The sequence below is a fragment of the Camelina sativa genome, chromosome 15 (assembly GCF_000633955.1).
Source record: "Camelina sativa cultivar DH55 chromosome 15, Cs, whole genome shotgun sequence".
In the NCBI taxonomy this organism is placed as follows: Eukaryota; Viridiplantae; Streptophyta; class Magnoliopsida; order Brassicales; family Brassicaceae; genus Camelina; species Camelina sativa.
In genome coordinates this window covers 28,768,280-28,778,772 of record NC_025699.1, presented here as the reverse complement: position 1 = coordinate 28,778,772, position 10,493 = coordinate 28,768,280, and the positions used below count along the sequence as shown (strand labels likewise).

The 10,493-nt window shown below is 32.9% G+C and overlaps 1 protein-coding gene across 1 annotated transcript in view; it reads left to right on the top strand.

The window, feature by feature from the left end:
* The window catches only part of LOC104748908 (mannan endo-1,4-beta-mannosidase 2), a 1,611-nt gene continuing 303 nt past the window's right edge, over positions 9,186 to 10,493 (top strand). The window contains exon 1 of the mRNA XM_019237213.1: positions 9,186 to 10,032. Within this exon, the coding sequence (XP_019092758.1) occupies positions 9,667 to 10,032 (366 nt within the window). The 5' untranslated portion in view covers positions 9,186 to 9,666. The remainder of the gene's footprint in view (positions 10,033 to 10,493) is intronic.

Sequence of the window (10,493 nt, the reverse complement as noted above, 5' to 3'; positions counted from 1 at the left end):
GAGGTGTTGTTTTCCACGTTTCTCAATCCAATCTTCCTGTTCTTGAGGTGAGTGCTTGACCATGGTTGATCTAAGCATGAGATCTCTTTTGTTTGGCTGTTTCCTTGTCTTTCTGTGGTGTTTGTTGCTTGGGTATGTTGTTTTCGAGTTTCCCATAGGTTTGTGTGTCATTTGGGTGAGTTTGGGGGCGAAATCGGGATGATTGGAATCGGGATTCGTCGTTCGTGTTCGTTCAGTTCGCGTCTGCAGGTATGGCATCGATCGACACCATTAGAGCATCGGTCGACACTGTTTGTGTCAGCATCGATCGACACCTTTCAAGCATCGATCGACACCATGGCTCACATCATCGATCGACACCGGTTTAAGCGTCGGTCGACACTGGTCTCATCCGAGACTTGTTTTCCTGGTTTGATGTATTGCTTGCGTTTTGTTTGCTTGCTTAACTTGAGGGTCTCATATGCTTGTGTGTATAACCTAGTAGATGGGGGACGGCCTCACTAAGTATTTATGATAATACTTACGCATCTCAATTGTTGTTTGTGGTGTGCAGGTAAAGGAAAAGTGTGAGCGTGGAATCAAAAGCGATGAGGAAGAGGATGTTCTAGAGGCTTGATTGATTGTGGTCTAGCTATTGTTAGGTTGCTAGTATGGAGTTGATAGAGCATTGTAGGATGTTGGAACCTTGCTATTTCATTGTTGGTTTGGTTTATTGCATTATTGAATATTGGTTTATTTATGTTGGAATTTTATTGGATTAAATGGAAACTGTTTTATTGGTTATCCGCGGTTATTGATTGTTGTTAGGATGTTAGTGGGTATGGGACCACTAGTAAATTAAGGTTAAAAAAAAAAAAAAAAACGGGAAGGATTGTTTCACAACCGATGCAAATTATTTGCATCAACAAAATGTAAATCATTTATTAAAGTGATGCAGATTATTTTTGTATCATTTAAATGTAATGCAAAAATATAAAATAAATGATGTTATAATACATTTTTTTCTAGTGTCTGTTTTGCTTCCTTTGGTTGCTAATCGTGGTATGGGTGGAGATGCAGTGAAAATGGTTTGGGGTCAGGTTCCAGAAGAGAAGAAGAAGGAAATGATGGACCGATGGAGCATCTTGAAGGCCAAAGAGGATGAAGTTTTTTTACAAAATTTAACCTTTGTCGATGACATTGTGTCTCTTATTTATCAACGTTGAAAAGCATCCTCTTTGCTTTAAAAATTTGGATTTGGTTTTATGGTTTTTTTGGTCATGACTTTGTTTTGGCAATGTTCATCATGTTCATCTTCAGCCACTTAGTGTCCTTTCTAAACTGATCTCTCTCTTAACAAAGTTTAATTAATGTTCATGAGTAGAAGAGTTGTATGTGGAGTTACATACGTTTAATTAATGCAAGCTTTAACAATTAGTAAAAATATTTCTCATGATATAGTTTTCCAATTCATTATGTATGATTTAATAAGTCAATACATCTTTATCTTTTTGTACTATAATGTTAAATTTGATATTTATTTATTTTAGTAATGATATGATTAAATTCAACTAAAGAAAAAAATGTATTTAGAATTAAGAAATAATACACATGTAAAATGAAGGGACATGAAATCACTTGAACTTCTTATAAACATACTAACATGAAATCTATACAAACTAAAACCAACATTTGCTTTAAAATCTTCAAAAGTGACATACATAAAATATTTGAAACACCATTAGTTATATTGAGAAATGATGTTATATAATTTTAATTTTTATGAGGGATTTGTTATATGATGGTGATTAGTAAGATGTTTACTATTTATAGGGAAATTGTTGATAACAAATGTGTAGGTCATTTACAATTGAGAGTAAGTTACAAAACTAATTTAACTTAATTGTGATATTAATGCATTCTGAATATTTTTTTTTCAACCTCTACAAATCACATAGTGACAATTGGTTGAATAATTGTTTTCCAACCTCTTCAATCACTTCAAATAGTAAAAATTGGATGAATAAAGTTAGTTGTTTTATTGTGTTTTCAATTTGAACTTCATTGTTGTATTACATAAATTTGTTATTTTTACTAACTAATTTATAATTTATTTATAGACTGACTATAACCTTATAATAAAATATTAGATACAACTATAAAAAAACTAACTATTATACATATACATTGTTCTATCTAATATGATGATAGAGTTTTTTTTTTTTGATTTGTTGGTAAGAGAGACCATTTTCTATTATATACAAATTTGTTCTTTTATCGTAATAGTTTTTTTTAATTTATATATATGTAAGATACTTTATGATAATAATTTAGTTATTTTATTTTCTTTTTATATTTTTTATATGTTTTCTTCATAAATAGAAGAGTTGTATGTGGAGTTATATATGGTTTAATTAATGCGAGCTTTAACAATTAGTAAAAACATTTCTCATGATATAGTTTTTCAATCTATTATGTATGATTTAATAAGTCAATACATCTTTATCTTTTTGTACTATAATGTTAAATTTGATATTTATTTTCCTTAGTAATGATATGATTAAATTCAATTAAAGAAAAAAATGTATTTAGAATTAAGAAATAATACACATGTAAAAAGAAGGGACATGAAATCACGTGAACTACTTATAAACATACTAACATGAAATCTATACAAACTAAAACCAACGTTTTCTTTCAAATCTTCAAAAGTGACATACATAAAATATTTGAAACACCATTAGTTATATTGAGAAATGATGTTATAGAATTTTAATTTTTATGAGAAATTTGTTATATGATGGTGATTAATAAGGTGTTTGCTATTTATAGGGAAATTGTTGATAGCAAATGTGTAGGTCATGTACAATTAAGAGTAAGTTACAAAACTAATTTGATCTGATTGTGATTTAATGCATTTTGTTTTGTCTTTGATCAAGACAGCTGCTTCAGTTTCATGTTGGTTGCTTATACGCAGCAGAATGTCGTATCCCGACTAAGAGGGTTGGCCAGAAAGTCAACCTTGAGGTTGACATCATGGGCAAATATGTTGAGAGGCTTCTCTCCACTGCTGGCTACACGTCAGAGGTAACTGCACAACTCAAACCTGTAGTAGGGTCTTTTTTCTTTATTACTAGTACAATAAAACCTCTATAAATTAATAATGTCGGGACCATGAAATTTTATTAATATATAGAAGTTTTAATTTATGAAAATATTTTTAATTTTCATAATTTTGAAAAGTTATATTACAATAAGATACTTTTGTTATCATTCATATTTTTAAACAATTTCTTACTTTATAATCTTCTTGGCTATCGTAATTGCTAAGTTTAGAGTTTAGGTAAAAATGATAAATGTTAGAAGTTTAGAGTTTAGAAGAAATTGTTACTAGTATCATTCATGGTAATGATGAAGTCAAAGAAGATATTGCGGTAATTTTAGAGCCAATTACATGTAAAGAAACAATTATCGCATTTAGGACTCTCCATAATTTTTGGATATGATTTGAAAAGACAACAATGAAAAAGATTATAGATGAGCTCCAATAAAAATGCAAATTCAAGAATATACAAACAACAAAAGAGTCATATTTCACTAGATTTTCTTAGATATATATATATATATATATATATATATTATTTGATTATTAATTTACAATATTGATGGGACCATATTTTTACATAGGATTTCCAAAAAAAAATATTATCTTATTAATTTATCGAAATGTGTCATTTTTTACACCGGGCTAACTTGGGACCGGAAGAATTTATTAATTTATAGCGAGTATTAATTTAAAGAGTATTAATTTATAGAGGTTCTACTGTAGTAGGTTTGATTTGGTGGGGAGTCGAGAATTGCATTTGGTGTTCTGTGTATGTGGGTGTGTCCATTGATGATTTCTTTGAGTATGTTTCTGTTGTTGAGCTAAGGAGCGTATGTTGTTATGTGGGTTGAAGGAAAAGAAGGTGTGATGATTTCATGGGGACCTGGGAGAGTTTTGTGAGTGGAGCTTTGACCTGTGTTGCCCTTGGTTTCTATGTAAGATGTCTCTGTTTCTTTGTAATGACGGTAGTGAACAATCCACGTACTTAGAGGCGCGGTTCGATGAACCTCATCATCCAGTAATTGATCAATTCATTCGTCTTATAAACCAAAGAATCAAATTGTGTAATATGGCCACTACAAGAAAAAGCAACATTCATAGCACACAATAAATGCTCTCATATGTGTTTAATAGCGTTTTCATAAATGCTATGTTTTCCGCAGCTATCTTAGGTATCACTTCTATTATAGCGTTTTTGACATGTTATTATATATTATTCTTTTATAACATTAATCAAATGCTATAATATAGTTATTTATAACACATATTTCGTGCTATCTTATATTATGTCGTACCATTTTTATTTTGCTATATGGATATATATATATATATATATATATATATATTTTATTTAATTTTTATAATTTATATATTTGACAATAGTTTTGCAGATTTTATTTAACTGGATTGATATAAAAAAAAAAATTCATAAATCATCAACATTCATAACATAACATTAATATAAACAAGTCTTACATATCATACCAAGTCTTATACTATGCTGCCAAGTTTTATCCAAAAAGTTAACATTATAAGGATAGAGACAAACTTCGATCTCTTCGGTCTCTTCTCCTCTATCGGTTTCGCCTTCCCATCAAAAGCATTACACATGTCTGAAGAACTGTTCCGGTAAGCATTCTCGTCCATATTCCCTGTAATCATGTGTATCCATATCAACTTAAAGCTTATGTTTTTGATTTGATTTTCATTAGAGTTCAAGAGTATACATAGTTACATACCTCTACTCCAAGTTCCATCTTGTAGATGAGCAATAAAACAAACTGGTATTACCACATAAATAGAAACACCCAATGTTCGACTATGCCTTGGCATCCAGCACCAACAACTACAGCTTTTGTACCAATATTAAAATGATTGTTGCTTCTCTCTGTATACACCTCCAACATCGCTATTCGCTAATAGTTGTTTCCTCTCTGTATAACATTAAAAACAGATAAACTCACATTACAACAGAAAACTTTACTACCAACAAATCTTTGGCCTAGATAAACAACTCACTATTTACGTCATAAATTATTAACGGAAAAGAGAGTTTTACCTCTTTGTATGTTCTTATCTTCTTGGATTCCAACTTTTGACAAACTGAGAAAATCCACATGAATGTGACGTTGATCAAAATTAATACAATACTTTCAACTCGTTAATACAATATTAAGGTGCTTTTGTGGTAAATTAAAGGAAGATATTCACTAACCCAAAACGTTGACAGGTCAAAAAATGAAATTTTAGCTCAAACTCAAAAATCAGAGACTATGGGGTAAGTAGAATCAAAATTAAGGTTATCTATAAAACAAGTAGAGAAGCAGATAAATAAAGCATTCACCTTGTATCAGCATAACTTCGACATTATAATCACCAATGTGTAGTTCATAGAAGAAAAGCTTTCAAGAGGAAGATGGCTTGCTCATTATCCGCCCTAGCAAAGTTAAACAATGTAAGTAGCACGAGATAGGTAAATGACTTACATAGTCTCCTTGAACTCAACTGTCACCACAGTTAGATTCCTCGCAGTCTTCATAACTAATTCACACTGCAAAATGACACACAATCAGCTTCTCTGAATTGCAGATCCAAATCACAAGAATATCTGGTAGCTTACCGAAATATGAGCAGAAGAGAGATAAAGACATACTAAATTATCAAAGAACATCTGTTTGTATTCGACACAACGATTTCACACAAGACATGGATAGTCTCTCTGCAATTGATGTGTCTGTTCCTCCATAACCCATTAAAGGAACATTACAAATCAAAGATCAAGACTTTACAAAACCCATATGATTTAATTAATTGAAAACCAGAGAGAAGAAGAAGAAGAATACGTATATGGCTGGAGTTACGATGACGGAGCACAGGTCACAGCCCCGAGCGATGGAGAGAACTCTAGTGCTGTTTTAAAAGACAAGAAAGAGGGGAAAACAGTCGCAGATTCGGAAGGTCACAGTCACGGTTGAGGAAAAAGTCGGAGCTGGTGATTTTGAGTTTAGGTTGGAGGAGGATCCTATTGAAACGAGCGTTTCTCCGACGGTAATTAAACTCGTGATGAAGAACCAGTAACAGAAGACGATGGAGATTGGTGGAATTAAAGGAGGATGGACCGCCTTCTTTATCCAGATCTGCCTCTTCCACTTCTTCGTTGAACCAATTTTTGCATAGGAGTTCCAGACCATCGTCTCATCCAGATCCCCATCTTCCAATTCTTCTTTACTCATGAGTCTTCCTCTTCTGAAAAATTACGAGTCTCTCTCTGTTCTTCCTCCTCAGGTCAGGACCACGGAGATCTCAGCTCCCGACTTTCTCGAAGAAAATTGCCCTAATTTTAATTTGGGGAGAAAGAAAAAATTTTAGGTCATTGATGCTGAAGGGAAGAAAATGTTTAAAGTGTTTAAGGGTGAGAAAAATTTTAGCATACAAATCGATGATAAGTTATTTTAGCTTTTGGTTCAGTGATTTTTTGGCATAGTTTTAAACGCTATTACATAGTACCAAAATTTCTAAATTTACTTTTAATAGCAGTTATGAAAACCGTGCTATCTTTATGTGCTATCAATAACGATATTTCTTGTAGTGGGCATTGCCTATGTTAAAACTTAAATTCTGTTTTGCTTCTTGTTTGGCCTTCATATGTATGTATGTATGCATACCTGTTGAGTTTTAAAACTCCACTATTAAAATGGTAAAACAAGACAAGTTTAAAAGACAAGGAGTTTAATACATAACACCAAGATGCATGCATATAATATGATGTGCTGTTTACCCATGGAACATGATCTGAGATGTGTTGTTAAAATACTTTACGAAGAAGGCAAGAAGAAAAGACAGAGAACGAGGAAGGTGGAAAGAAGAGCGAGAGATGCAGTTGAGGAGGCTGGAGGGATAGAATCAGAAGTTGCGGATGCGGACTGGGTGACGTTGGTGCAGTCGAGACCTTCTTTACCCTCTTTACACATGTTAGCAAAGATTCCATGAGGATAACGACCGTAGATGTTGATGTAGCTGAACATAGTAGAGGCACAATCGTTCTTTTCGTCGTTAAGAACTTCTGGAAAAGGGCAAGCAAACTCTATCTAATATGATGATAGAGTTTTTTTTTTGATTTGTTGGTAAGAGAGACCATTTTCTATTATATACAAATTTGTTCTTTTATCGTAATAGTTTTTTTTTAATTTATATATATGTAAGATACTTTATGATAATGATTTAGTTATTTTATTTTCTTTTTATATTTTTTGTATGTTTTCTTCATAAATAGAAGAGTTGTATGTGGAGTTACATACGGTTTAATTAATGCGAGCTTTAACAATTAGCAAAAACATTTCTCATGATATAGTTTTTCAATCTATTATGTATGATTTAATAAGTCAATACATTTTTATCTTTTTGTACTATAATGTTAAATTTGATATTTATTTTCCTTAGTAATGATATGATTAAATTCAATTAAAGAAAAAAATGTATTTAGAATTAAGAAATAATACACATGTAAAATGAAGGGACATGAAATCACGTGAACTTCTTATAAACATACTAACATGAAATCTATACAAACTAAAACCAACGTTTGCTTTCAAACCTTCAAAAGTGACATACATAAAATATTTGAAACACTATTAGTTATATTGAGAAATGATGTTATAGAATTTTAATTTTTATGAGAAATTTGTTATATGATGGTGATTAATAAGGTGTTTGCTATTTATAGGGAAATTGTTGATAACATATGTGTAGGTCATGTACAATTGAGAGTAAGTTACAAAACTAATAACCTACTGTAGATTTGGATGAATAGTTTCATTTGCCCAGTGAGGGGTTAGGATCGATGCCCTGCAGGGCCAGCTTAGGGTTTGTTTGGGCGGCTAGCAGTGAGGCTAGTGGGGTCCACGGGACGGGTTGTCACAACTTATATGTTATTTATGTAGGTAATTCACATTTAAGTGTGTTAATTGATTAGTCAACCATCAACATAGTGGAGAAAATGTTACCAACATAATTTAATTTAATTATGTTTAGAATGCATATAGTTGTAAGAAAAATAGTAGAAATATTAAAAACCAAATAAATGTTGGGAACTTTTTTATGGGTAGTTAAGCGTGTGAGTGAATGTCCTTCGTCTGAAGACATGAATGCTGCAAAGAAAGTGGAAAAAAGGTTGTCTCTCAACAGTTTTGGACGAAGGAAGATGGGTTAAGATTGCTTGAAGGAATTCTTGAATTCCGATCTCCAACAGGTAAAACATACGTCCAAGACAAGGATGGATTCTACCACTTCATCAAGGAGTCTTTCACTGTTGAAGTTAGTTTTTCACAATGCATGTCAAAGATTGCATCACTTAAAACGAAGTATCGGAATAGAGATGAAAAAGGTATGAAACCGTCTTATTATAATTTCTAGATTTGTTATGTTTCGAATGTGATTAGTTGAATGTTTAACGATTAACGTGAAAACTATGGTTTGAAATTGAATCTCTCTTACCAGGTATGAAGAATACAATGATTACATGTACACAGAAGAATCGCAGACGGCGAATACCAAGATTTGTTACCAAAAAAATTACACAATATTGTGGAGAAATCTAGATAACTTAGTCACGGTTTCAATTCAAATAAAACAAACATGTACTAGAAGTAGAACATATTTCATTGTGAAACCAAACCCAACTCCCTTACTTGACCTCGTTGAAATTCACTTTGGTCGGTCCAAATTTGTTTTCTTTTGGATTCTGGTCACTTTGGTGCGTGTATGTCTAATTGTCTATCATCATCACTGTTACGTAAACAAAAGACTGATTCAACAAATCTTTTTTTGTCACAATAAGTTCTATGTATGATAAACAATTAGACATACACGCTGAAATATTCTTTAGTTCTATGTATGGTAAACAATTAGACATACACGCTGAAATATTGTTCTATGTATGATAAACAATTAGACATACTCGATGGTTTTGTAAATCTAAAAAAAATAAAAAATAAGACAAAAATGAGAAATAGGTTAATGACACCAACGTGTCACCACCGTAAAAAAGGCCCTTTGTACCGAAATTAAAGCATAGTTGTCCACAGAGACAGACATTAAAACAAAAGAAAAGTGCTTGAAATCTGATTCTTACTTTGCTACCTTTTTCTTCTTCCTCCTCCTCACTCATTCTCTGACACACACCTCCCTCTCTTCTTCTCCCAACAAATTTTTCTTGATTTTGGCAAATATCTATCTACATGTAAATTGTAAAAAAATGCTAGTAGATCTGTATTAGGACCGGACCTTAACCGAGTCTACACAGAGCGATTGAGAGATCTGTAATGTGTGCGTTGATGATCAAGTTCACATTTCTGTGCTCAAAGTGTTAATCTTTGTTGCATATTTCATCTGGGTTTCCGAAACATTTGATCGTTTTGGGTTTCAATAAAAGTTTGATTGCGTTTCTCTCGAAAAGGAGTGATTTTTTAATTTCCCAGGACGAGATTTGGATACATTGTGGGGTGGTGAGGAAGAAACTGGCGAGATTACAAGCGATTGTGAAAAATCTGAAGCTAATAATAAGAGGAAGAAGAGGAGGCATCATGGGTCCTAGTGGGAACGGCCCAGTGATACCAATTCTAGGTTTCGTTACTTGTGTGGCTTTTATCTACCTCTCCTTTGGAGATTTGTGGTTTGATTCCAAATGGGATGATCCCCAGTCTGGAGGATTCGTGAAACGGAACGGGACACAGTTCGTGGTCGACGGCAAGGCTCTCTATGTGAATGGCTGGAACTCTTACTGGTTCATGGACCATGCCGTCAATGATCATAGCAGACACCGTGTCGGTGCTATGCTTGAAGCTGGAGCCAAAATGGGTCTCACTGTTTGTAGAACTTGGGCATTCAATGATGGAGCCTACAATGCTCTTCAGATCTCTCCTGGCAGATTCGATGAACGAGTCTTCAAGGTTTCTTTCTTTCCTCTCTCTCTCATCTCTCAACTCTCTTCACTTTCAACATACATTCCTTTAATCAAGCTTCTGCATATATATATTTGTTTTGGCAGAGCGTTACAAAATCTTTGTTTTAATTTTAAAGGTTTGTCGACATTAGTCTTTGTTCAACTTATTTTAATCACAATGTCAACGGAGATGGTCATAAGACTAGGGCAATGCAGCATCCATTTTACATAATCTCTTTTCATTGATCAATTCCATATGTTTCTTTTCTTATTATAGCTTGGAAATTGGAAGAATCTGCTGCATTTGTTATCGTTAGCAATGCATTATTTCAAGGCTAACTGGTTTCAGGATTTACACCTTCTTTCGCATTCAGAGTTTTTTATGTTTACTTGTCCTGTTCTCAGTCCCAAATGTTCAACTTCAGCCTCTTAGTGTCCTTCTAAACTGATCTCTTCTTCTCTCTCTTA